The sequence below is a fragment of the Gymnoscopelus braueri genome (genome assembly GCF_963280865.1).
Source record: "Gymnoscopelus braueri genome assembly, chromosome: 13".
NCBI lineage: Eukaryota > Metazoa > Chordata > Actinopteri > Myctophiformes > Myctophidae > Gymnoscopelus > Gymnoscopelus braueri.
In genome coordinates, this window is record NC_137615.1 from 9294861 (window position 1) to 9320930 (window position 26070).

A 26070-nucleotide genomic window follows, 5' to 3' on the forward strand; every position below is an offset into this window, starting at 1 on the left:
GTGTGTGTGTGTGTGTGTGTGTGTGTGTGTGTGTGTGTGTGTGTGTGTGTGTGTGTGTGTGTGTGTGTGGTGTGTGTGTGTGTGTGTGTGTGTGTGTGTGTGTGAGCGTGCCCTCACCTGTGTGATGAGGGGCCTGTCCTCCGGACACACTTCATTGTAGAGGTTGTCTTTGCGGTAATTGGCGTCGCGGACAAACACCTGGGCGTGCAGCATGGGCGTGTAGCACAGCTGGGCGCCGTGGCGCCGGCTCAGTAAGCGCCAGGCCAGCTCACTCTGGTCCACCATGGGCGCCACCACGAAGCGCGCACCCTTCAGTGTGCTCCTCCAGAAGTCAAAGCCCTGGAGCTTCGCCATCACAGCTCTGCCTGCTACCACAGAAGGAGAACAGTATTATATGTATTACCAGTGCTAATGATGACATAAACTTACTGCTAATGCCAATACAAATAATAATAACAACAATGATAGACAGCAATTTTGGAAACAGTGTTAATGATGACATAATACTGCTAACGCCAATACAAATAATAATAATAACAACAATGATAGACAGCAATTTTGGAAACAGTGTTAATGAGCTATAGTAATCAATTGAAGGAAAACAAACTACAAGAGGAAGGCACTATGAGAGAGATTGAGAGATACAGAGATAGAGAGAGAGCGAGATAGAGAGAGAGAGAGAGACACACACAGACAGGCACTTGTTTATACAATAGTATTAGGGTTATAAAGCACATTGTGTACACAGTAAACCCCAGTGTGTTTGACATTAAATGACAACAAAGGATGTTTAAACATGCATTTTGCAAATACGTTTGCAACGGTTTTGTTTTCGTTCTTGTTGTTGATAAAAACAATAATTGATAGTAATAATACATTTGTTTTATTTGTAATAATTATTTAAAAACAGACATAACAATAATAATGATACATTAGTAATGAATTATACATATGTATGCAATATGCATCATGTAGACCTAATAATATGCATTGTAAGACATGCAGGTGCATACAATATATCTCATCCACCCACACATGGACATGATTGCAGCATCCATGACCATTGCTTCTGTGATCATATCATACGGTTTAATAGTATTAGTATTAGTTTTTTATTATTATTAGGGAATTCAATTTAGGTTTCACAGACATGATATATGCATGTACAGTTATATTTATATCCCCTTTTTTTTTTACATTTTTACCCGGCATTGTCTCTGTATATAAAACGAACAGCCACAAAAAAGAAAAAAGAGAAAAGAATATATATATATATATATATATATATATATATATATATATATATATATATATATATATATATATATATATATATAATCATACAGGTACTCACAGACTTGAAATATAATAAGAAAAATTACTGGGGAGGGTGTACACTGTTGATAGAAATAAGTTAAATTTAACAAAAAGATTGAAATAAAATTAAAAATAAATAAATAATTTAAAAAAAGGAAAAAGGAGAGAGAAAGGGGGGAAGAACGGGGGGAGGGGAAGATAGGTAGGGTGGGGGGGGACTCAGTCAGGGGGTAGAGTTTGTAGTGAATTGAAATAAGTGATAAATGGATCCCATTTATGGGAAAACATAGCGGAATTGCCCTTTACGGAATATTTAATCTTTTCCAGCTTGATATAATACATTACATCCCTGAGCCATCTGGACGTGGATGGGGCTTTAGACGATTTCCATAGAAGTAAAATATACAGCGTCTCGCCAATAAAGATGTGAAAGCTAGTACATCTGATTGTATGGAATTGGTCCGAGTAACACAACCACTTGTGACCCCAAATGTGGCTAATAGGGGGGTTCCTGTGTATTTCAAGACCCAAAACCTTGGACAAAGTATCGAAGTAATCGTTCCAAAATGTGTTAAGTTTGGAGCAGAAATAAAACATAGGAGTATTAGTATTAGTATAGTAATGGTATTCCTTTTCAACTGTTTTATAGACTATAGTCTAACCCATTGGTTCTCAACCAGTGGTCCTTGAGGGGGTTCCAGGGGGTCCCCAGACAAATTAATAGTTAGGAACCAAAGTGAACCTTGTGTGTCCGTAACTCTAAGAGTGTACAAATGGAACCAAATGGACCCTAACGGTTCCATTTGTACACTCTCAGAGTTAAATGAGCGCTGATGATGATACTACTGTGTAGATTGGGACCCCCAAGAAAACAAAATGGTTGAGTCCCTGGCATATATTTTCAAATGGTGGTCCCTGAGCTAATTATGTGTCAATTTGGGGGTCCTTGACACTAAAAAAAAGGTTGAAAACCACTGGTCTAACCTAATCCCCTTTATTAATAGAATACGCAGGAGTCAGGTAACCTGACGCTTCCAGATCAAAGAAGCTGCGTCACACATTTGTTTCACAGCTTATTTGAGAAACGTAGTTACTCAATACCGCCCCCATCTGGCAGAGTCAGGACCACGATGGAAACAATATCCCATCAGGGCTTTTTGTGTTATCCTTTTAGAACCCTTTTTTATAATCGTACCACACTGTACTATTAAGTGATTGAGAATCACTGCTAGAACCGTAAAAAATCTTCTCTTATGGGGGTCCTTGGCATATCTTTTCAAATGGGGGTCCGCGGGCTAATAAGTGTCAATTTGGGGGTCCTTGACATGAAACAGTTTGAGAACCCCTGGTCGACTACACATAGAGATAGAGCACATGTAATGCAGTGCATCCAACATGTACAGTTATGGTTGTAAAACACATCATGTAATAGTCTATAGCTTATTCTCAAAGCACAAACATGGACGAGCAATTGCATAACGTAGGTAGCCTACGTCGTCTTTCCCCCATCATGTTTATTACGATGTGTTAATTATTCATCAAACGTTTAGCTTTGGGAATGTATTTACCTTTTTGACAAAATGTTGGAAAACCGAGGCTGCTTCCACGTTGGTGTAACTGTCAAATGCGACCGACGGGAAACAACACGGCAGAGGTAATCAGTTCCGACGGCGACTGTCTGTGTCTATGGATGAAATGTTATGTATGTATGCACAGTGGTGGGAAAAGTACTCACATGTAAAAGTAATACTGCATTGTAGAAATACTCTGTTACAATTAAAAGTCCGGAATTAAAAATGTACTTGAGTAAAAGTACAAAAGTATTGGTATCAAGATGTACTTAAGTAAAGTAAAACAATTATTATTATCATTATTTTAAGCAAAACAATTATTTTTGTATTTATTTTTTTAACTCAGACTTTTATAAGTAGCCTACAGTACTTGAGTACATAGTTATTTTTCACTACTGATCCTGAGACTTTTTGACAGATTCTTTGTGGCACAGATGCAACAAGATGCTCACCAGGTAGGCTACTAAGGAGTCCAGAGTGCGACAAGAAAATATCCATCACACCATCACACCACCGGTTGATACAAGGAAGGCTGGCTCCATGCTTTCATGTTGTAGATGACCCTACCATCCAAATGCTGCAAGCAGAGATCTAGACCAGTGGGTTTCAACCAGGGGGTCCCTAATCTCTCAAGAACAGATTCTGCACTGAACAAACAGCAGAGGTCGCTGTTTTTCATTTTCAGTTGGACCTGGGTTCCCAGATTGGGGGGTCCCCAGCTAAATGAGTTAACATAGCATCACAATCATTTTAACCACCTAGCTTTGGCTATTCAAAAATAGCAGATCTACAAGCTCATAGCGCGGCACCGAGTGCCGCGCTATGAGCTTGTAGATCTGCTATTTTTGTAAAATCCTGGAAAATGTGTGCAAATCTTTGAATATGTATTTTTAAAGCGAACATTTTTAACTCAAATCTTTACTTCTGGGGGTCCCTGGCACAAAACATTTTCAGATGGGGGTCCGCGGCCAAATGTATATCAATTTAGGCATCCCTGGCATGAAAAAGGTTGAAAACCACTGATCTAGACTCTTCAGATCAGGCAACATATTTGCAATCTTCAATTTTGATGATGAGCATGTGCGAATTGTAGCCTCAGTTTCCTTTTCTGACAGGAAGGAGAGACAGGTTTTCTGCTGCTGTCGCCCATCCTTCTCAAGGGTCAATGTGTTGAGCAATAACAGAAAGCAGAAAAGACAAGAGTATAGAGCCCTGAGGGACTCCGCTCAACCAAATAGGATCAAAGGAGGTTGTGCACATCCAAACAACGTTTGAAGGCAGGTGCTGGTCCCAAAACCAGATCAAACGAGAAGCAAGAAGGACCGCACAATGTGGAACCCTTGAAGTGACTTTTTATTAAGGCATCCAAAAGCAAGTCAAGTTCACAACCTGTTGATGTACGTGTATAAGCTTGGAACAATTTAAGAATGGACTGTGCCCCACCTCAAAACAATTGTCCAGTTGTCTATATATCATAAGAACTATGAGACATCATACAGTGTGGTGTCATTAATCAAGATTGATGTAGGCCTATTGTTTATTTGCACTAGGCCTATTCATTTAGGGCAATTCATTTAAATCATTGTTGCCATAGAGAGGTTAGAACTGACTTGCCCATTTTCTCACCAAAGCAGTTGTCCTGAACCGTCGATTCTACAGATATATACTGATGACATCAGGGATCTCTATATATGGGCATAAAAGGGAGAAGATAGGGAGATCTCCGTAATATGGTAAGGACACAGGTAGACATACGAGTACAACGGGCAACCTGACAATGTGTACGACGGGTTCAACAAGTATTAAAGAACCCTTGCATCCAGAGTAAGCTGGTGTCCATTATAAAATTCAAGTAAAAACTTTCAAATTGTATTTAAACAGTGATTCTCAAATATCATAAAAACATGGTGTTACTTATTTGGCCTGCAGTGCAATGTGGCACTGATCAGTCCAGCAGTTTGAGAGATTAACTCCGGAGTCCAGACAGACAGACAGACAGACAGACAGACAGACAGACAGACAGACAGACAGACAGACCATTCCATTTTTTGTCCCTATCAACCAGACCGTGTAGCTCTGAGCTGCTTCTGTCCCTAACAACAGGAACATCAATAATAACAATAATATCAACCCAAACTGACCACTTCGTCTATGACGATAGCAACGTGTCATCTTAATGTTGAGGCAAATCAATAGAGATCATGGACAGCAGAGGCACATATAACAGCGGTTTTACATTTGAGTATTTTAGATATGTTTGAAGGCCACAGGGCTGAAGGGCCAATGCACTTGAACACATTAAAACCTGAGGCCGATTATAAAAATGTCTTCTAAATCCTAACAGTTTTCTGAAAATGCTGCTATATCAGTGATGTTCACACTTTTTCATGTCAAGGAACTCCAAAATGATGTGTCGACCCCCATCTAAAAATATTTTGTTCCAGGGACCCCAAGAAGCAAAGATTTGAGTTAAAAATGTTCGCTTTAAAAATATGTATATATTCAAAGTTCAATTTGAAAAAAAGATTGGAGATCTACAAGCTCACACGGCATGAAGTGACACGTTATATGAGCTTGTATATCTTCTATTTTTGAATAGCCAAAGTATAAAATAATCGTTAAAGTGGTTAAAATAAAAAGTTTTAAAGCTTAAAGTACTTCCCTTAGAAGTATATCTGCCACAGAACACGGTCGCCAATTAGTTTCAAATCATATCTATATTATTAGATAGTACAGAGGATGTTTAGCATACAGGTCATAAGCCAGATGTGCACCAGCTATCATCAGAGGTTCTTAGAATAGAAGTGCTGAGTCATTGTGAACGTGCACTCTTGAAAATGCAGGATTCACCAGTTGATTTAGATTTGTTCCCAGTGAACACAGTGGCTAGCTCACGAGGCTGGACTTGTTCTGTCCCGTGCCTTCCATTACTATGGCAATGATAAGGTACGACACCGAGCCAATCTCCATAATCAGAACATTGAACATTTGAAAACAAAAAAAAACATTGAGTGGTAGTTAAACACTGAGCATTTAAAAAAATGGACCTATAAGGACCCATTTTTTCACTCTCAGAGTTAAACAATGAGGAGTTTGCTGTAATTCTAAAGGGTGATCGAGAATTGGGCACGTTTGTTTGTGGGGGAAATGGGCGCATATGCCTCGTTTTACATTTCAGAACCCATTTTCTAAACATTAATGAACATTGAGGTGCAGTATTAGCATTCAATGTACAACATTTACATTTACATTTACATTTACAGCAGACTCATTTTGCCCTCCATAATGGTTCCTAAAACACAAGATATTGTGTCAAGCATACATAAACAGACAGGATTTACACAATTTCTCCGCTCAAACGTCTTTGGAAAATAATGTACCCTTGATATGATATAGCTATTAAATACTTTACCAACTAAACTAAACTAAACAAACTTAAACTACAGCTGCCTTCCCACTTTGTAAAAAGTGCCCAATTCCCCCCCTGAGCCCACTTCACAAAAGTTCCTGTATTCATTTCCAGGCCTTTCTGCTTCATCAGTTACAGAGATAGCGTTACGAGACACAGAAGCAGAGATACTGTAGACAAGCGAGGGGAGGGCACGTAGGTCACGTAGAACACTCATGACACAAATGTAAACCCTCCATTGTTATGATTGGCTCTAACAAGCTGCCAGGCTTCCTCAAACAATGAATTGCTTGATTGTTTTGTTCAGGCTGAGGTGTTTTATAGGCATTCCACCCACACATTGTCCGTCTATTATTTGCTACAACAACCTTGTCAGAAATGTCATATCTAAAATAAATATTTAAAAAGAAAAAGAAACATGGCGCAACTGCAATTGTATGCAGTGTAACATGTACTGACGTGTGGTCATTGTATCGTATACAATGCTGGTACTCACTCAAAACCCTACAGCTGATCCAGAATGCAATGGTGCATTGGTGCAGCAAGCCTGGTCTTCAACCGCCATACATTTTCACGTGTCTCCCCACTTCTACGTTCCCTTCAGTGGCGTCCGGTTGCTGCCCGCACCCGATTCAACACACTGGTGAGGGCCTACAAGGCGATCAAGAGCATGGCACCCCCTTACCTTTAAGACATCATCCAACCCTTCCCACACACTTATATCAGTTAACACAGGACATCTATACCCTTCCCTTTCTTACAACACCCTGGTCTTAGACTCCTCTCCCTTGTGGTGCCGTGGAATGACCTCTGACACCATCACCCCCCAATCCGAACTGCATGCTCACTCCCCATTTTCCACCGGAGTCTGAAAACTCACTTCTTCAGACTCCACCACACCCCCCTAGCACTCCTCATTCATTCCTTGTACCACTACTCTTTGCTTATTTTTTACGGGGTGGTTCTGAAACAGGTTAGCTGTCAATGGTCAGACGTATGTAAATTCAGGGAGTGTGTGTCTGGCTGGCTGGCTGTCCGGAGGTAATCTCACAAAGCGCTGGACCAATCAGCGCCACATTTCTTGTGCACACTGCCACTAGACTAGACTAGACCATAAATCCCCACTTTTGTTCACATTATTTGTTCAAAATTTTTGAAATATTTAACTTGAACTTTTCTTAATAACTTAGAGATTTCTGCTGGACAACAGCGATGTCGTACTCGCAGCCTATTCCACTGTTTCTCAGCGTCAGGTCCGGAGACCATCAGGGGTCAAAATGGACCATTATGGCTCTGTAACTCTGCCAGTGTACGGAACCAAATGGACCCTTACAGGTCCATTTGGTTCCATTTGTACACTCTCCGTTAAATTAACACTGATTTAACAGTGTATTGTTCAGTTCAGTTCAGTTTATTTTCAGCATTGTTTGGACAAAAACAAATACATATCTGTGTATAATATACTACAGTGCAATTTAGAACAAGTACACCACAATTTGGTGCCACGGTGGCACAGTCTCAAAAGTCCATGGTACAGGTAGTCACGTCCATTTGGCATAATAAAGTGTCCAAAATGCCGAAAAAGGGGACAGGGAGAAGCATAGAGCTTATCAAGCGAGATTGTAGATTGGGGTCGCAGACAGAAAAGGGGGAAAACATATATAGGCCCTAAAATGTATATATATATGTTTCATGGCCTGCCTAATGCATATCAAACTGAGGGTTCTTGAAATGAAAAAGGTTGAGAATCACTGACCTATTTCCAGTATATTGCATCTTGGTTGTATGATTCTACTAGACTAGAAATAAAGCAAAAGCAAGTATTCTATTCTAAATAGTCCTCTCTCATTCATAGCCAGTGGTGGAAAAAGTACTCAAATGTTTTACTTAAGTAAAGTATCAATACTGCAATGTAGAAGTACTCTGTTACAAGTAAAAGTCTGGAATTCAAAATATACTTGAGTAAAAGTACAAAAGTATTGGTATCAAAATGTACTTAAAGTACCAAAAGTAAAAGTACTAAAATGTTTGAAAATAGCAGATCTACAAGCTCACAACGCGTCGCATCAGCCTAGGTATAAAATAGGGCTAAAGTGGTCAATGTATGTTTTATAATGTAATAATTCTACAAAGTAACTAGTAACTAAAGTTTTCAAATAATTGTAGTGGAGACAGTAAAAGTACAATATTTGTCTCTCTCTGAGATGTAGTGGAGTAGAAGTAAAAGTAAAGACAATTGGAAATACTCCAGTAAAGTAAAAGTACCTCAAAATTGTACTTAAGTACAGTACTTGAGTAAATTTACTCAGTTACTTTACACCACTGTTCATAGCCTATCTGCTAACTAACTGGTGGTAATAATGATGCAATGCATCATTATCATTGGCTCATTCTCATAATAACGGTGCATGTACTGTATGTAGTAGGACTTGCGTCAGACAGTCATTGTCGTCCTCTCACGTAGGGAAGTGAAAGGGCAAAAATAGTTCATTCACCGGTGCTCTGCCTGGATGAAGTGAACGTCGCAGGCTTTAGGACCCAGTGCAGTGCCTCTGTTGCAGTTGTGAGCCCGGGGATTCCTTCTGCAACTTGTCATTACGCGCAGCGCACAGCGTGCACAGGGCTGGAGGGAGGAGGCACACACACTCTCTCACACACACACACACACACACTGGAATACAGCATCATCACCAAACAGGTTGGTAAAGAAAGAAGAACACTGTGATCTTTTGTCATTAGTAATTGCATGAGAATTGCAGGTGAAAACATTTGTTGATTGATGATGAGGGCAGTCATTGATCACAATCAATAGTCTGCTGATTCCTGAGTTCATTTAAAGTATTTAGTATGTAACACTCAGACTTTCCTTACAACTTAGAAGCGTCCCTATTCTGGTGAAAACAATCTGTGAAAATAGCATCTAGCCTACAAGCTCAGAACGCATCACTTTGCAAAATGTTGTTTGATTGATTGATTGATTGATTGATTGATTGAATAGCCTACTTTATTAACAGTTTGCCAATAGTAGGCTACTACAGTGTATATACAATGATGCTAAAAGGATAACAAAATTCCCTAGGGGCTTGTTTCCATTGTGGTCCTCCTGTGTATTGTAACTTGTGAGCTTGTAGATCTGCTATTTTTTGGTGAAGAGATTGGCCTGGGTGTAGAGGGGGAAATAGAGTCCTGGCCTGGGGATCATGGGGTTGCAACGATGTTATTAGTTGGCAGTTAATGTCTATGGGTCAGAAGCAACAGGTTTCTCTCAGGAGCTGTGCCCATGTCTGTGAAATACAAAATACGAGGCTATGATACGGAATATATAGAGTTGAGTATAGCCTAGCCCTGAAACATGACTGTCATACCATGACAGTCATGGGTCCACTTGTTCCTGGTTTTTGATTTTAGACATTTACAACTCTCACATGTACATAAACGTTCAGATTTCAAATATAAAGTGCTGACCCCCGAGCCACGGATGTAACAAGTTGAGCCGGCAAAGGTATAAGTACCTGTATCTTTTAATCCGATCGGTGGCCATTTTTTTTTATTGTTTGGTAATGTATCAGAGTGCAATACACTTCCCAACCAGTAGTGTCGCGTAGTTGAAAGCATCGGAGAAAATTCGAAGAAAATGGCCGGTGATCGGATTAAAAAGCTTTTTATTGAACAATACGGAATATACAGGTACTTAGACCTTTGCCGGTTCAACTTGTTACATCCGTGGCATGGGGGTCAGCACTTTATATTTGAAATCTGAACGTTTATGTACATGTGAGAGTTGTAAATGTAAAACAAATCGAAAACCAGGAACAAGTGGTTCCATGACGCTTGTCACAGACGGACGTCACTGACTGGCTGTTGTTGGCTGATGAAGACCATGGCATCCACGCAGCAGCATTGGTTCTTCTGCCTTCTGAGTTTGTTGGGGATTTGTTATATTTGTAATTTTTTAAGGCATTTCTATTTTGACCACCAGAGTGGAAATAATAGACTGGAGTGAGTGAAGATGATCCGACAAGAACATGCACGATGACCCCCCCAAAAAGCACGCAGGACGCACGCAGGTCCGTGCGCGCTCATTAAGCGCACCAACTGAGGAGGAGGTGCGCGTAATGAGACAGTAATCACTAATCAGACAGTGTCGATGGATGTTATATGAAACATGATATCCCATGATGATTACTATCATATTATTACCTCAATGCAGGGCAGTAACATGGGATTTTCTATACACTGAAATACATCAGATTATTTCAAGCAACAATCTGCTTGTTGTGCCAAAACAATAGCGCAGATCTACAAGCTCACAATGTGTATAGGCCTAGTGAGCTTGAAGATGTAGAAGTAGGCAGCATAGGCTATATATCAGGTGTAAGTCTATGTTTTTTTTTGTGGCAAATTATGGCCCAAATGCAAGCATAGCTACATGATAATACTATAATATTTTGTGTAGCCTCACATGTTGCAGGTCTATATGAGGCCATGGTCTGGTGCTCAAGGGAATATTGACTGAGTTACCAGGCATGGCATGCTTTGTTTAGGCTGGTCACGTTGCAACATGGATAGAAGGCCCCCCTGTTACCTGGAGACTCAGGACTGCTCTTTCTTTACGGCCACTAAACCTCAGTCAACAATTAAGCCCAGTTTTCACTGAGGTGATTTTGATTGTCTTAAATGAAGCAACAAGTTCATTATGTGTAGCCTCTGTTTCTCCATGTAGGGTCTGAGGACTACCAGGGGTCAGAATGAGCCCTTACGGGTCTGTAACTCTGAGAGTGTAGTTCCATTTTGTCTCTCAGCGAAGTGAGGATTTTACCTTGTAGATTGGGGTTCCAATTATCATTTTGTATCCATGATGGCCTAATGCATATCAAACCGGGTCGGTCCTTGAAATGAAAAATCACTGGCCTAAGCAACAAGCAATGATCATCACTCTTTGAATGAATAGTTTATTTCTTTTAACAGAACATGAATAGATATGCTAAGTAATCTATCATTTCTGACAGGCATTTTCCACATGAAAATGAAAACCGCAAAAATCATTCCCATGTACAAAAGTGGTGACTTTTTCTCTTTTGAAATCTCGGGGAAAAGGAGATCTATTTCGACCTCACTCTGACTGCTCATGCACTCTCAGAGAATGATGGCTAACAGGATGTGGGGGCCCTCAGATAGATGTCATGATTGGAGGTTTTATAGTTTTTTTAATAATAAAATGCTGTAATATTGAACAGAGGTCCACCACAACACTATACAATGTTATTGTGTCATGATTTATTCAGCAAATTGCATTTTCGTTCTCTTTCGAGTCAGCATTTCTTCTTGTGTGTGTGTGTGTGTGTGTGTGTGTGTGTGTGTGTGTGTGTGTGTGTGTGTGTGTGTGTGTGTGTGTGGTGTGTGTGTGTGTGTGTGTGCGTGTGTGTGTCTGTGTGATAGCCTAAAAACGTACTGCTTCCATTCCTAGTCCTTTCTAGTACAATAGCCTACATTGTCATTTATTGTATGAAAACAGTTTCTGTCTCTCTCTCTCTGACTCACTGCAAGGAGGAATGAAGCTATGGGGAAATCATGGGGAAATGGTCTGTCTGCGTGCATGCGTATGTGTATGTGTGTGTGTGTGTGTGTGTGTGTGTGTGTGTGTGTGTGTGTGTGCGTGTGTGCGTGTGTGTGTGTGTGTGTGTGTGTGTGTGTGTGTGTGTGTGTGTGTGTGTGTGTGTGTTTTGTATTGTATTACTATACTTGTGAGGACCAAATGTCCCCACAAGTATTAGTAGGACATGATAAATAGATGCTGTGAGGACCATTTTCCTGGTCCTCACAAGAAAAAATAGTTGTTTTATGGTTGAAAATAGATTTTTAGAGATATGTTTACTTTTAGAAAAAGATTCAGGTTGGGGTTAGGATTAGGCATTTAGAGGTTAGGTTTAGGGGTTGGAGTTAGAGTTAAACATGATTTATACATAGTTGCGTGCCAGTCTGTCATGCACCGAAATATAGCCGATCTACAAGCTCAAGCTTGTAGATCGGCTATTTTTCTGCTCTAGGCTTACAGTTAAAAATGCCAAAATGACCTCACAAGTATAGTAATAAAAACGTGTGTGTGTGTGTGTGTGTGTGTGTGTGTGTGTGTGTGTGTGTGTGTGTGTGTGTGTGTGTGTGTGTGTCCGTCCGTCATGGCCGTGATGTGTGGCCGTGGTTCTAAAAGCCATCCTCGCCCCACATACTCAGTGAAACTGTAAATCTTTGGGGCCCGTTGCGTTTCCTCCCAGGCTACCTCGCTGGCCATTACATGATTAGTGTAATGGACACGTGCAGGCAGGCTATACTCCTACAGGCCTCTTCTTTAGCAAATCTTGTTATCCAGGAATCAGATGAAAAAATATTGCACGGTAACATTCTCGAGCCCAGAGGAACTCCGGTCAATGAAGTAGGCTATATAGGGTTTAAGTGGCTAAAAGAAAAGGTTCATGAAATGTTCATGGAAACATTTACAGTTTAAAAATTTCGCTGAAACCCTCGTTCAGGGACAGGACAGGTGATGCAGGTGAGGGAATCAGTGTCTTGCTCGAGGACAATTTGGCCGTGTGTTTGGCTGACGTGGGTATTGAACCAGCCACCCAGTCTGTGTCCCGTCAGAAAAGGGAATGAGGAAGAACTCACACATCCAGTCCCAAGGCAGGTGCTGAGCTGAAAACAAAACAGACTGAATCTGATCGATCGCACACTTTTGGGTTTAATAAAACGTTTTAAAGGTGTTTATTGTACCCAAAATGGGCACTTTTTGGGTACAATAAACTTTCTTTTTTAACTGGAGCCCAACAGTGTGTCATCAGAAAAGGGAGCCTGACTGACCCACACTGGTTCACATGTCAGGTCCATCAGGCCTCCTTCAATCAATGGAGTCAGGTTAGGTCTGTTAGGGAGGAGGGAATGATTTATCTTCCCTGAAGGAGTTCACCCCATCCTGACTCACACATCATTGTGAAGAGTGGGTTTTAACCGTCATGTACTCACTCCTGTGTCCCTATTCTGGGGGCGAACATTCGGCGAAAATAACCAAACTACAAGCTCACAACGCATCGCAACATGACGCATTGTTAGCTTGTTAATTGTTTAATTGCAGGTGATAATTTCAGCAAAGACAAGGGGGAAAAAAGGACGAGACCAAGTATAGACCCCTGGGGGACCCCGGTCAACAAAGTATATAGGGGTTTAAGAGGGTATCACTTCTGATTCAACCACAATACTAACCCTTCACTGTTGTTGTTGATGTTTTCTCCTCAGCCTCGCTGTCACAAGCCCTTAGAATAGAGGATCATGGGAGGTGTGGCACTGGACGACAGTCCGACCGGGGTGAAGGCCCCAGACGGGGGATGGGGCTGGGCGGTGCTGTTTGGAGGTTTCGTCATCACGGGGTTCTCCTACGCCTTCCCCAAGACCATGAGCGTCTTCTTCCATGACCTGATGCACGAGTTCGGGGTGGGGTACAGCGACTGTGCCTGGATCTCCTCCCTGCTGCTGGCCATGCTCTACGGCTCGGGTATGACACGCACGCGCACACGCACACACACACACGCACGCACGCACGCACGCACGCACGCACGCACGCACGCACGCACGCACGCACGCACGCACGCACGCACGCACGCACACGCACGCACATACAAGCAAATATAGTCACAACATACAAGCCTGACTGTTGTGTGACTATGTTTTGTGCATGCAGTAGTGAAAGACGTAGTCAGATTTGCAAAGTAACTTGTACTGTAACTACATGTACATAAATGTCAAATAAATGTAGTAAAATGTACGACATAAAGTATTGCATTTTTTTAATGCATTAAAAATGGATATTTACGTGTGACCCAATCATGGGTCCCGACCATTAACAGTGGATTAACACAGCCTGACTGTTGTTGTGTGCGTAAAAGTCCGGAATTAAAAATGTACTTGAGTAAAAGTACAAAAGTATTGGTATCAAAATGTACTTAAACTAACAAAAGTAAAGTTCTAAAATATTTGAAAATAGCCGATCTACAAGCTCACAACACGTCGTGAGCTTGTAGATCTGCTATTTTCAAATAGCCTAGGTATAAAATAGGGCTCAAGTGGTTTATGTATGTCATATATTTATATCTGCAAAGTAACTAGTAACTAAAGTTTTCAAATGATTGTAGTGGAGTAAAAGTACAATATTTGCCTCTGAGATGTAGTGGAGTAGGAGTAAAAGTATAGACAATTGGAAATACTCCCGTAAAGTAAAAGTGCCTCAAAACTGTACTTAAGTACAGTACTTGAGTAAATGTACTTAGTTACTTTACACCACTGCTTAAAAGATGTTTTCATACTTATTATGCGTCTTGTGCAGGTCCTCTGAGCAGCGCCATGGTGAACCGGTTCGGCTGCCGCCCGGTGATGATGGTGGGCGGTCTGTTCGCCTCCCTGGGGATGATCTTGGCCTCGTTTGCAACCAGCATCTTCCACATCTACCTCTGTGTCGGAGTCATCACAGGTCAAGTGACCCTGCAGGACACCCCCAGTTCAATATTATACTCTGACCCCCTGCCTGCGTCCTAACAAGTTCACACACAGAGACGGGACAGGCTAGGCTAGGCTAGGCTAAGAGCAGTGGTGGAAGAAGTTCTCAGATATATTACTATAAGTAAAAGTATCAAGACCACAATGTAGAAATACTCTGTTACGAGCAAAAGGTCTGTGTTCAAAATGTTACTTGAGTAAAAGTACAAAAGTATTGGCATCGAAATATACTTAAAGTACCAAAAGAAAAAGTACTAAAATGTTTGAAAATAGCAGATCTGCAAGCTCTCAACGCGTCGCGATGCGACGCGTTGAGAGCTTGTAGATCGGCTATTTTCAAATAGCCTATGTTTAAAATAGGACTAAAGTGGTTAATGTATGTTTTTTGATAAAATAATTTATATCTGCAAAGTAACTAGTAAGGGCGCGCTCCCACCGCACTTTTATTTTACCTCTGGGGCAGAATCTGCCAATGCATTGTCAATGTAAATGCATGGATTCACGCAAGAGCAGATTTTTCCGCTTGTCGCGCAGACCTTGCGTTTATCTGCTCTCCGCGACTAAGCATAAAACTGCTGGAGGCAGGAGCCGATTTTCTCCCTCTGTCCAATCGGGTGAGTTGAAGGCAGACCGTCCCAAGATTCAGGAAGCACCATGGTGCTCAAGGCAGCAGGCGGTGCGGGCTACGGGGACGGTCTTGAATGTGAGTGACAGGTGCGTCACAGCGTTTTTTTGAATCCGCTGGCTGCAAAAAACTGTGGCCGCGCACAACCTGCGTTTAACAGCGGCCAGCCAACTCTTGGTGGGAGCGCGCCCTAACTAAAGTTTTCAAATAATTGTAGTGGAGTAAAAGCACAATATTCGCCTCTGAGATGTTGTGGAGTAGAAGTAAAAGTACTGAAAATTGGAAATACTCCAGTAAAGTAAAAATACCTCAAAATTGTACTTAAGTACAGTACTTGAGTAAATGTACTTAGTTGCTCAGTTATCACTGGCTAGGAGACAGGCATATCGTTAGATGAGCCAGATGTACGATAGATAGAGATAGACACAGTGGTGTGTTCTAGGTTTTTTCGGAGGGATACGATAATCATTCCCTGCACGACATGCGCGTGGTCGTGGAGAAGCGGTAGCGCGTTTTTAATGGATTAAATGGTTAGTAGAGGGCTGAGCTTGGCTATGAAGAGTTTCTGCAGGTCACTCTACGTATATAGCATAACACGGTAGAACACACCACTGGATAGATAGATACAGTAGATAGATAGATAGACAGACAGACAGACAGACAGACAGACAGACAGACAGAAACATTTCTTAAATGTCAATGGAAGTGGAGATGTCCGATGATATGCACCCCCGATATTAACCCCCCGCCTGGTATTATCAGATAATATTGGTAGCAGTTTTCATTTATTAGTCACACTGCTGTAGGCATTTATGAATGCATCCAGCGTGGCATCACAATAAAATTAGGCATAATGTGTTAATTCCATGACAGGAGATATGTGATGTTGTTACCTGACTAGTTTAGTTTTGGTGAAAATAGCCAGCATACAGCCCATGTAGTCGGTATCGGTTGATATCGAAATCGGAAATTAGGCAATAACGGAAAATCGGATATCGGCAAAAAAAAAAAGAAGACAATATCGGACAACCCTAAATGTACGTGTTCCTCCCGTGTCCTGCAGGTCTCGGTCTGGCGCTGAACTTCCAGCCCTCTCTGATCATGCTCAACCGCTACTTCGACGAGAAGCGTCCGCTGGCCAACGGGCTGTCGGCGGCCGGCAGCCCCGTGGCTCTGTGCTGCCTCTCCCCGCTGGCCCAGCTCCTCACCCACAGCTACGGCTGGAGGGGCGGCTTCCTCATCCTGGGGGGCATCCTGTTCAACTGCTGCGCCTGCGCCGCCCTCATGAGGCCCCTGGTCGGCCCCCCCAAGACCGCCAAGGCCCTCGCCGAGGAGGAGGAGGACGAAGGGAAGGAGGCGGAAGCGAAGCCCAAGCGCAAGCTGCTGGACTTCTCCGTGTTCCGAGACCGCGGGTTCGTCATCTACACGGTGGCGGCCTCCATCATGGTGATAGGCCTGTTCGTTCCGCCGGTGTTCGTGGTGAGCTACGCCAAGGAGCTGGGCTACGAGGACACCAAGTCGGCTCTGCTGCTCACCATCCTGGGCGCCGTCGACATCTTCTCGCGTCCCACGTGCGGCTGGATCGCGGGGCTGAAGTGGGTGCGGCCTCGCTGCGTCTACTTCTTCAGCGCCTCCATGCTCTTCAACGGAGTCGCCGACCTGGTGGGATCTCAGGTGAGAAGAGTGTTCCTGAAAAATGATAAGAGCTGGTGGTTTTACTTATGTAAGACGCAGTGGTGGAAAGTAACTAAGTACATTTACTTAAGTACTGTACTTAAGTACAATTGTGAGGTATTTGTACTTTACTTGAGTATTTCCAATTTCCAATACTTTTACTTCTACTCCATTACATCTCTGAGGCAAATATTGTACTTTTACTCCACTACAATTATTTGAAAACTTTAGTTACAAGTTACTTTGCAGGCATAAGTTATGATATTACAAAACACACATTAACCACTTTAGCCTTATTTTATACATAGGCTATTTGAAAATAGCAGATCTACAAGCTCACAACGCGTCGCGATGCGGCGCGTTGTGAGCTTGTAGATCGGCTATTTTCAAACATTTTAGTACTTTTACTTTTGGTACTGAAGTATATTTTAATGCCAATACTTTTGTACTTTTACTCAAGTACATTTTAAAATCCGGACTTCTACTTGGAACAGAGTATTTCTACATTGCAGTATTGATACTTTTACTTAAGTACAAAATGTGAGTACTTTTTCCACCACTGTGTAAGAGTTTAGGGTTCGGTCTTACATTATATTAGGAATACACTGCAAGGAGGCTTGTCTAAGAAATACAAAAAAGGTGAGGAAAAACTGGAAGTTAATCATCTGAAAACATAAGTCTGTCATATTATAGTATGTTGTGAACATGTAAATATATCAAATATTATGTTTTCGTGAAGTAATAAAAGTGGTTTGTGAGCACTTTTTAAATTTGAAAGGGGTTAGTGTTACGTAAACCAGAACCTGCTATGACACTACTAATAAACATTATGATTGAGTCACTAGGCATTATATGGTCTGTGCAAAACCAACACAATGACAACATTCTGTCTAACACCTGATTTTCTCATGACAAGCTTAAAAGATGTTTTCATACTCATTATCAGTGGTGGAAAAAGTACTCAAATGTTTTACTTAAGTAAAAGTATTAATACTGCAATGTAGAAGTATACTGCAGTGTTACAAGTAAAAGTCCGGAATTAAAAATGTACTTGAGTAAAAGTACAAAAGTATTGGTATCAAAATGTACTTAAACTAACAAAAGTAAAAGTTCTAAAATATTTGAAAATAGCCGATCTACAAGCTCACAACGCGTTGCGATGCGACGCGTTGTGAGCTTGTAGATCTGCTATTTTCAAATAGCCTAGGTATAAAATAGGGCTGAAGTGGTTAATGTATGTTTTATAATGTCATATATTTATATCTGCAAAGTAACTAGTAACTAAAGTTTTCAAATGATTGTAGTGGAGTAAAAGTACAATATTTGCCTCTGAGATGTAGTGGAGTAGGAGTAAAAGTATAGACAAGTAAAGTAAAAGTGCCTCAAAACTGTACTTAAGTACAGTACTTGAGTAAATGTACTTAGTTACTTTACACCACTGCTTAAAAGACGTTTTCATACTCATTATGTCTCTCGACCGCATCATGGGTTGACAAAATCAGTGGATGAAGAATTAATTAGCCTTAATTTCCTTCTGGTTTGCAGGCTACGAACTATGGCGGTCTGACGGCCTTCTGCATCTTCTTCGGCATCTCCTACGGTATGGTGGGCGCGCTCCAGTTTGAGGTCCTCATGGCGATCGTTGGCACGGAGAAGTTCTCCAGTGCCATTGGTCTAGTCCTGCTCATGGAGGCCATGGCTGTGCTGGTGGGCCCACCCGGCGCTGGTAAGAGAACACATCAAAACCACTGGGGAAAAAAACACATACTATTTATTTTAATGGTGTTTCTGCTTTAAATGGATGTTTCACTTTAAAATATCATCTCATTTTAGCAATAGTTGCTCGATTCCAGTGGTGGAAAAAGTACTCAAATTCTTTACTTAAAGGGGTAGTTCACCCCCAAAATAACTTTTTTTCTATTGATTACTGACCATCTGGAGCCTTGAATTCATAGATATTTTTTTGTTTTTGTCACATTCCTAAGCCAATAATTTGATTATAATAAATGTGTCCCCATTGATTCCGGTAGGAGACACAAATGCATTTGTGTCTCCTACCGGAATCAATGGGGCTAAATTTATTATAATCAAATAATAAAGGAAGGAATGCGACAAAAACAAAAAAATATCCATGAATTCAAGGCTCCATGGGGTGAGTAATCAATAGAAAAAAAGTTATTTGGGGGGTGAACTACCCCTTTAAGTAAAAGGTACCAATACTGCAATATAAAAATACTCTGTTACAAGTAAAAGTCCATAATTCAAAATTTACTTGAGTAAAAGTACAAAAGTATTGGCATCAAAATGTACTTAAAGTACCAAAAGTAAAAGTACTAAATATTTGAAAATAGCAGATCTACAAGCTCACAACGCGTCGCGATGCGACACGTTGTGAGCTTGTAGATCGGCTATTTTCAAATAGCCTAGGTATAAAATAGGGTTAAAGTGGTTAATGTATGTTTCATTATATCATGATTTATATCTGAAGAGTAACTAGTAACTAAAGTTTTCAAATAAATGTAGTGGAGTAAAAGTACAATATTTGCCTCTGAGATGTAGTGGAGTAGAAGTAAAAGTATTGGAAATTGGAAATACTCAAGTAAAGTACAAGTACCTCAAAATCGTACTTAAGTACAGTACTTAACTAAATGTACTTTGTTACTTTCCACCACTGCTCGATTCGGTATTTAGATAGTTGACACGCCCCCTTCTTATACAAGCCCATTGTAACTTCAAACTCCATTTTAACCATGATAGATTCATTGAAAACACATGTCCTTGGTTCTGGTGACTGATATTGTCCTTCTAATTGGTGAGGGGGCCTTGTGTTTTCACTTACTTTTTTCATTAAGTTTTTAGATTTTTTGGGTAAAATGACTCAAATAAAATAAAATGAAATAAATGATTTTTTTTTTTGAAAAAACACGGCCCCTCACATTATTATTTGGAGGACAATTATCAGTCACCAGAACCAAGGACATGTGTTTTCAATTAATCTAACATGGTTATAATTTTGGGAGTTGCAATGGTTATAATGTTTGAAGTTGCAATGGGTTCGTCTGATAAAATGAATATCAAATATCTAAATAGTATATACTGAATGAAGCAACTTAAAAAACTGTCTGGGGTGCTCACAAAAGCCTGAGTAGACGTTAAAATGACCCCACACATGTTTGAAAGTGAAATATCCCTTAAAGGGCAATTCACACTTAAGCACTATAACAATAACTATAACTATATCGTTCACCATTGGTATTTCTTATAGTTGTGGTGTGAACTCTACCATCCACTTGACATTTTTTTATAGTTATAGTGTTCATTGTGAACGGCCCTTGATAGCGATATTATGCAAGTTTTAATGTCAGTCGTAACTAACTGGGTAGAGAGGCCGTCTGGTAAACAGAATTTCACCCGTTCACCTCCCCGGCCTATGTGTCAAAGTGTCCCTGAGCAAGACACTTACACCCTGACTGCTCCTCCCTGGGTGCTCTATCCATGATGACCATCTGAGCAGCCATCAGCTGGGTGAAGCTGAAACTGAATATCCTCGTTTTGAATAAAAAAAACAAATCAAATCTCCTGTTGTTGGCCATATCTTGCGCCTCCTCTGTGCTCTCAATCAACTTTCAGTCCATTTCCCTTGAATCTCCTTCCTCTGTTGCAACGGCGGGAGAATCCTATCAACACGAGTCCATAGAGAGAGCACAGCAGGAATTTAAAACCACGTTACGCTGCCATTGCATCAGCAAGAGGACAGCAATGAGGAATTCTTGGCCCCTGAGAATATTCAGTCAAGCACTTCCTCTCAGGATGATACAAATCCTGACTCCATGGCCCTAACCATAACCACCTCAAGCATAAACATAAACCATGAACATAAACAAGAACAAACAGTTCATTATGGGGCTTGTTGAGGTCAGTTTGTTGCCTGGGAGTAAGGTCGATAAGAGGATAAATTCAGGGCAAGAAAGTCCCTTAACAGAGAAGACTGGTGTCTCCTGAGTCCTGACCACTTGACCACTTGAGAGTCTAGCAGTGGAATGACTTTAATGGACATTACATTAGATAGGGAGCAAAGAGGGAGTAAAAGATGATTATGAGCTGAATTAGAACCTGAGGTGTGTGTGTGTGTGTGTGTGTGTGTGTGTGTGTGTGTGTGTGTGTGTGTGTGTGTGTGTGTGTGTGTGTGTGTGTGTGTGTGTGTGTGTGTGTGTGTGTGTGTGTGTGTGTGTGTGTGTGTGTGTGTGTGGTACTGTAAGTGTCAGTGAACTTTTTTGGGTGGACAAACCAGCTGTTGTAGGTTGCACATCATACTGTACAGTTACACTGAGCACATCATGTACTGTAGCTCCTAAATCCATCTCTTTGCCCCTCTTCTAAGAATGTTATAGCACCAAAACCGAGAGCACACAACATAACAAAATATGTTGTTTGGGGGGACGGTGGGGGTGAAGAAAAACAAGAAAAAAACAGGAAATATAAAAATGCTGCTACCGAAAATAACTATGCAATCAAAAGCAGAACTGTCAACTGCACTTCCTTTGTCTAATGGTCTGAACACACCAAGGTGTTGTCAGCAATCCGCTGAGAAGCCACCTGTGCCCGATAATCGGTGGTATTTTGTGTGATGGTAGTCAGACATTAACCGGGCCTGATCACTCAGTTTAGTATGTTGGAATTTTGGAATGGAGATGGTCAGGAAGGGAAAGCATTGCACTCTCATTTGCCTCTAAAAATAGATATGTGCAAACCGGAAAAAATACTTTGGACAGAGCACACACCGAAAGATAGAGTAGAATAAGGAAGAGAGGAGAGAGAGAGAGAGAGAGAGAGAGAGAGAGAGAGAGAGAGAGAGAGAGGGAGAGAGAGAGAGAGAGAGAGAGCGAGAGCTGTGTGTGAAACTGCCCCAAAAACTTTCAGCTCAAAGTTCAAGGTCACTATCAAAATGACAAAATCAGCTACACCTCAGGAAAGTAAATCAATTAACCAAAGTATTGCATGGCAAGAGATCTTGGTGTGACCAGGAGTTGCACCCCCAGTTGCATTTAATTGGCCTATCTATTGGTCCCTGGCTGCTGGAATGACATGAATGTTTCTCGATAATGGCTTATGTCATCTCATCTTCTATCTCATATCCTCTCAGGCAAGCTGCTCGACTACACCAAGAACTACATGTACGTCTTCCTGCTGGCGGGGTGCGAGGTGGTCCTGTCCTCCCTGGTGCTGGCCATCTGCAACTTCTTGTGCATCAAGACGAAGGTCCCCGAGCCCACCACGACCGACATGGAGAACGGCAAAGTGGTGGCCAGCGAGATGGAGCAGCTCAACAAGCCACGAGAGGACGAGACAGACGGCGAGGAGAAGGGGGGCAGTGGGGGAACGGAGAAGGAGAAGGACGAGTCCGAAGAGGTAAAGCAAGAGAAGGAGACGGACGAGAAGGGGGCGGACAAAGGCGGCGTGGCGGCGGCGAGGGTGGAGAGCACGGCCGTGGACTCACAGGAGGTGGAGAGGTTCCCGAAGGAGCCACAGCCAAACGGTGACGCGGCCAGCGCCAACCCTGAGACTTGCCTGTGACGACATTGAGACCGTTCATTTAGAGCTAATACCTGATCGACGAATCCCGTTCGCCAGAAATGGCGCGTTTTCAACTGAAAAAAAGGATGTCGCGTGCCGTGGACACATTTTGCCAGTTGAAAACACGTCATTTTCTGTCGAATGAAAGGGTTGTGTGACCCATTTAGACCCATGCCATGTTCTAAACAGCCCAAAGGCACGATGAAGTGTACTTTAAAGTCTGCTGAGAAGCGTCCTAGAGGGGCGTCGTTTGTCCTATACTGTATTTATTCATTCCTGCTGGTTAAGCCTGATTTATCCTTAGTTGCATGGCAATGTCGCACACCTAAAATAGACCACAAGCGTAGATCTACAAGCGTAGATCTACCATTTTAGGTGTGCAACGCCCACGCGCAACTAAGTACAACTCGGGCTTTAGTAGTCCTTCTTGGGGCTGTGCCGTACCGAGACACCGCAACGTAAACAATTTGAGATAAATGTTCAAGCTGGTCTGCTCTGCCGAGTCTGCCATGTGAAATACTGGCAGTGTGAGAGTATAATAATCCTACGTATGTGTGGCAACACAGTGCACAGAGGAGACTGCACACAGGTGTTCCACCGCAGTGCAGGACTGAGGCCTTGTTAGTCTTGCAATGATACTGTTAACAATATCCTTTGCTGGGATCATGGAGCTCAATGGTGATGCAATCACGATTATTAATAAGTAAGCAAGTACTGTAAGCAGCACCAAAGTGCTCATAATCAGAGAGAGAGAGAGAGAGAGAGAGAGAGAGAGAGAGAGAGGATAAAGATGACTTCCATCCCACCTAGCCATCCTTATCTAAAAACCTAATGTCTTCAAATATATTATTGCTTTGCAATGCAAAGTAGCATTTCATCAAAGTTGTACCGGTATGCCCGGATACAAACAGGAGGAAACAAGTTAAGCTACTTATCTAAATTAGCTACAATAAAGTGCTTGACAGCTGTGATTCATGGGCATTAATTCATTAATTAATTATTGTTTTTAATGAATGTCAATGTGGCATTGATCATTTTGCTTGGACTCAACCTGGCCAGTCTATAATACAAAGTCACCAAAGAGGCATATCTGAGGTCTGGAGGGTCTGCTCTAATTTGAAACCTCTGAAGGAGGAGATATCAACTCACAGAGTTGGTATATCTGTGAGTTGGTATGTGAGTTGGTATCTCTGTGAGTTGGTATCTCTGTGTGTTGGTACCTCTGTGAGTTGGTATCTCTGTGAGTTGGTATCTCTGTGAGTTGGTATATCTGTGAGTTGGTATATCTGTGAGTTGGTATTTCTGTGAGTTGGTATTTCTGTGAGTTGGTATTTCTGTGAGTTGGTATATCTGTGAGTTGGTATCTCTGTGTGTTGGGATCTGTATGAGTTGTGCCTCTGTGAGTTTGAGTGGTTTGATAAAGTAACAAGAGGATATATTACAGTATTATGTGTTACCTCGTCGCGACTAAAACAAGTACTCCTTTCTCGATCTTACTGGTTTGGTTTGCATCTCATCTTTTCTTGTAGTTGTGCTCTCAGCTGTTGTCTTTCTCAATAGTTCAGGATCCTTTGAAAGACTTCTTCTTCAAGACCGTGTTTATTCGCTTTCAGTCCAGCTAACAGAAACACACGTCATTCTCCCTGTTGTCTGTTGAAATCTCTTGTTCATTTTATGGACACAGCCTTACAGGCAGATGAAGAGAGCAATGACATCACATTGTAATGTTGTTGGCTGAAGGCACAGCCTCGCTGGTTTCACCCTTTAGCCACTTTCAACCTCCTGGCATCCCTATTTTGGGCATGTCATTATATCGTTGTTGTCGGGCAGAAACACCTCTTATCTCCATTTTCTAACTTTTTGTGTTTTTTCATAAACTAATGCCCTACTTCCGTGGTTGTCAACCAGTGGTCTGGGGACCACCACTGGTCCTTGAGGGGGTACCAGGGGGTCCCCAGCGAAATGAGTTAACATAGTGTCACAATCATTTTATCCACTTCGCTTTGGCTATTCAAAAATAGCAGATCTACAAGCTCATAGCGCGGCACCGAGTGCCGCGCTATGAGCTTGTAGATCTGCTTTTTTTTTTTTTATCATGAAAATGTGTGCAAATCTTTGAACATATATATATTTTTAAAGTGAAAATTTTTAACTCAAATCTTTGCTTCTGGGGGTCCCTGGCACAACATTTTCCAATGGGGGTCCGCGGCCAAATGTATATCAATTTAGGGGTCCTTGGCATGAAAAAGGTTGAAAACCACTGCCCTACTTGATCATACTGCACACAAAGCATTAAAAGTAGCAGATCCACAAGCTTGCGAAGCGACGCGTTTAGAGCTTGTTGATCTGCTACTTTTGTTATTTTTGAATTTGAATCCTGAAAAGTTTCATTTTTGGACATACTGTATGAGGTTTCCACCCGACAACGACGATAGGCAAATTTCTCTCAGAATGTTTTACCAAAAATAACTCACAACGCCTCTTGATATAATGGGACTACTTTTGCTATTTTGTATTGTATGATGAATATAGGGCTTAAAGTGGTTACCGTAAGCTGTTTCACTCGCTTGCTTTGATGTTGAAAAGCACTTAAACTGTACATGTGTGGCTGTGTGGTTTCTGTCCCAAGTAAAGGGATATTAAATGTGTGCTTACAAATTGTTAAGCGTGCGCTAACAAATTGTATTGAGTTAATATTGATTTCCGGAAGCCACTGGTCGATTAATGACCAGGATGGTATAAAAAGTAATAAAATCAAGGCGCCACAGAGACTGAAGGCCACACCAGAAAGAGAGAGAAATGGAATTCATTCATTGACTGATTAAATGGAATACAAGAACACTCGCCCGGGTCAAATCCGGCAACCTCGGAACGGTCGCCACCAGGTATTCCTAAACGTAACCTCAGTGAACTATGCCTAAACCAAACCTTATTGCTAAACTTAACCTCAATAAAACTTTGCCTAAACCTAACCTTATTCCTAAACTTAACCCCTGTGAAAGTATGCCTCAACACTAAGCTTATTCCTAACCTTAACCTCAGTAAAACGAATACAAGAATACAAGTTCACAGGAAAAATGGGGGAGTGTGTTTTGTTGAATGGACTACAGGTCCATTAAATGGACCTGTAGTCAGCACTTTGACTGAATTGTATAGCCTAGATGTTTGTGTGTTTGTGTGCCACAGAATGAGATTACAATTGTCAAGTATCCTTACAAATTACAAATATTTTTTTTTCTTGTTGCTTTTGTTTCAAGGACAAGGGTGGTGTTTGAAGGTGATGTGATGTGTTTAAAAGGGTTTGAGGTGATGTGCTTGAACCATCTTTGAACCCTCTACCACAGTGGTTCCCAAACTTT

General features: G+C 41.5%; 2 protein-coding genes across 3 annotated transcripts in view; one reads left to right on the forward strand and one right to left on the reverse strand.

The window, feature by feature from the left end:
- dus1l (dihydrouridine synthase 1-like) overlaps positions 1 to 2954 on the reverse strand; it is a 13787-nt gene extending 10833 nt beyond the window's left edge. Inside the window, exons 1-2 of one of the 2 annotated variants that reach the window (XM_080447283.1) lie at positions 2886 to 2954; positions 118 to 368 (exon numbers count right to left, since the gene is read on the reverse strand). In XM_080447283.1, coding sequence (XP_080303409.1) covers positions 118 to 354 — 237 coding nt within the window. In that variant the 5' untranslated portion in view covers positions 355 to 368; positions 2886 to 2954. The remainder of the gene's footprint in view (positions 1 to 117; positions 369 to 2885) is intronic. The other variant, XM_080447284.1, reaches the window with a different exon arrangement.
- A 10663-nt stretch (positions 2955 to 13617) lies between these two features.
- On the forward strand, positions 13618 to 22711 carry slc16a3a (solute carrier family 16 member 3a; the record flags this gene model as incomplete). The annotated part of the gene is made up of 5 exons (XM_080448128.1): positions 13618 to 13840; positions 14669 to 14812; positions 16527 to 17137; positions 18683 to 18863; positions 22281 to 22711. The coding sequence occupies 5 exons, from the start codon at positions 13618 to 13620 to the stop codon at positions 22709 to 22711; spliced, it is 1590 nt and encodes a 529-aa protein (XP_080304254.1).
- Between the last annotated feature and the right edge of the window lie 3359 nt (positions 22712 to 26070).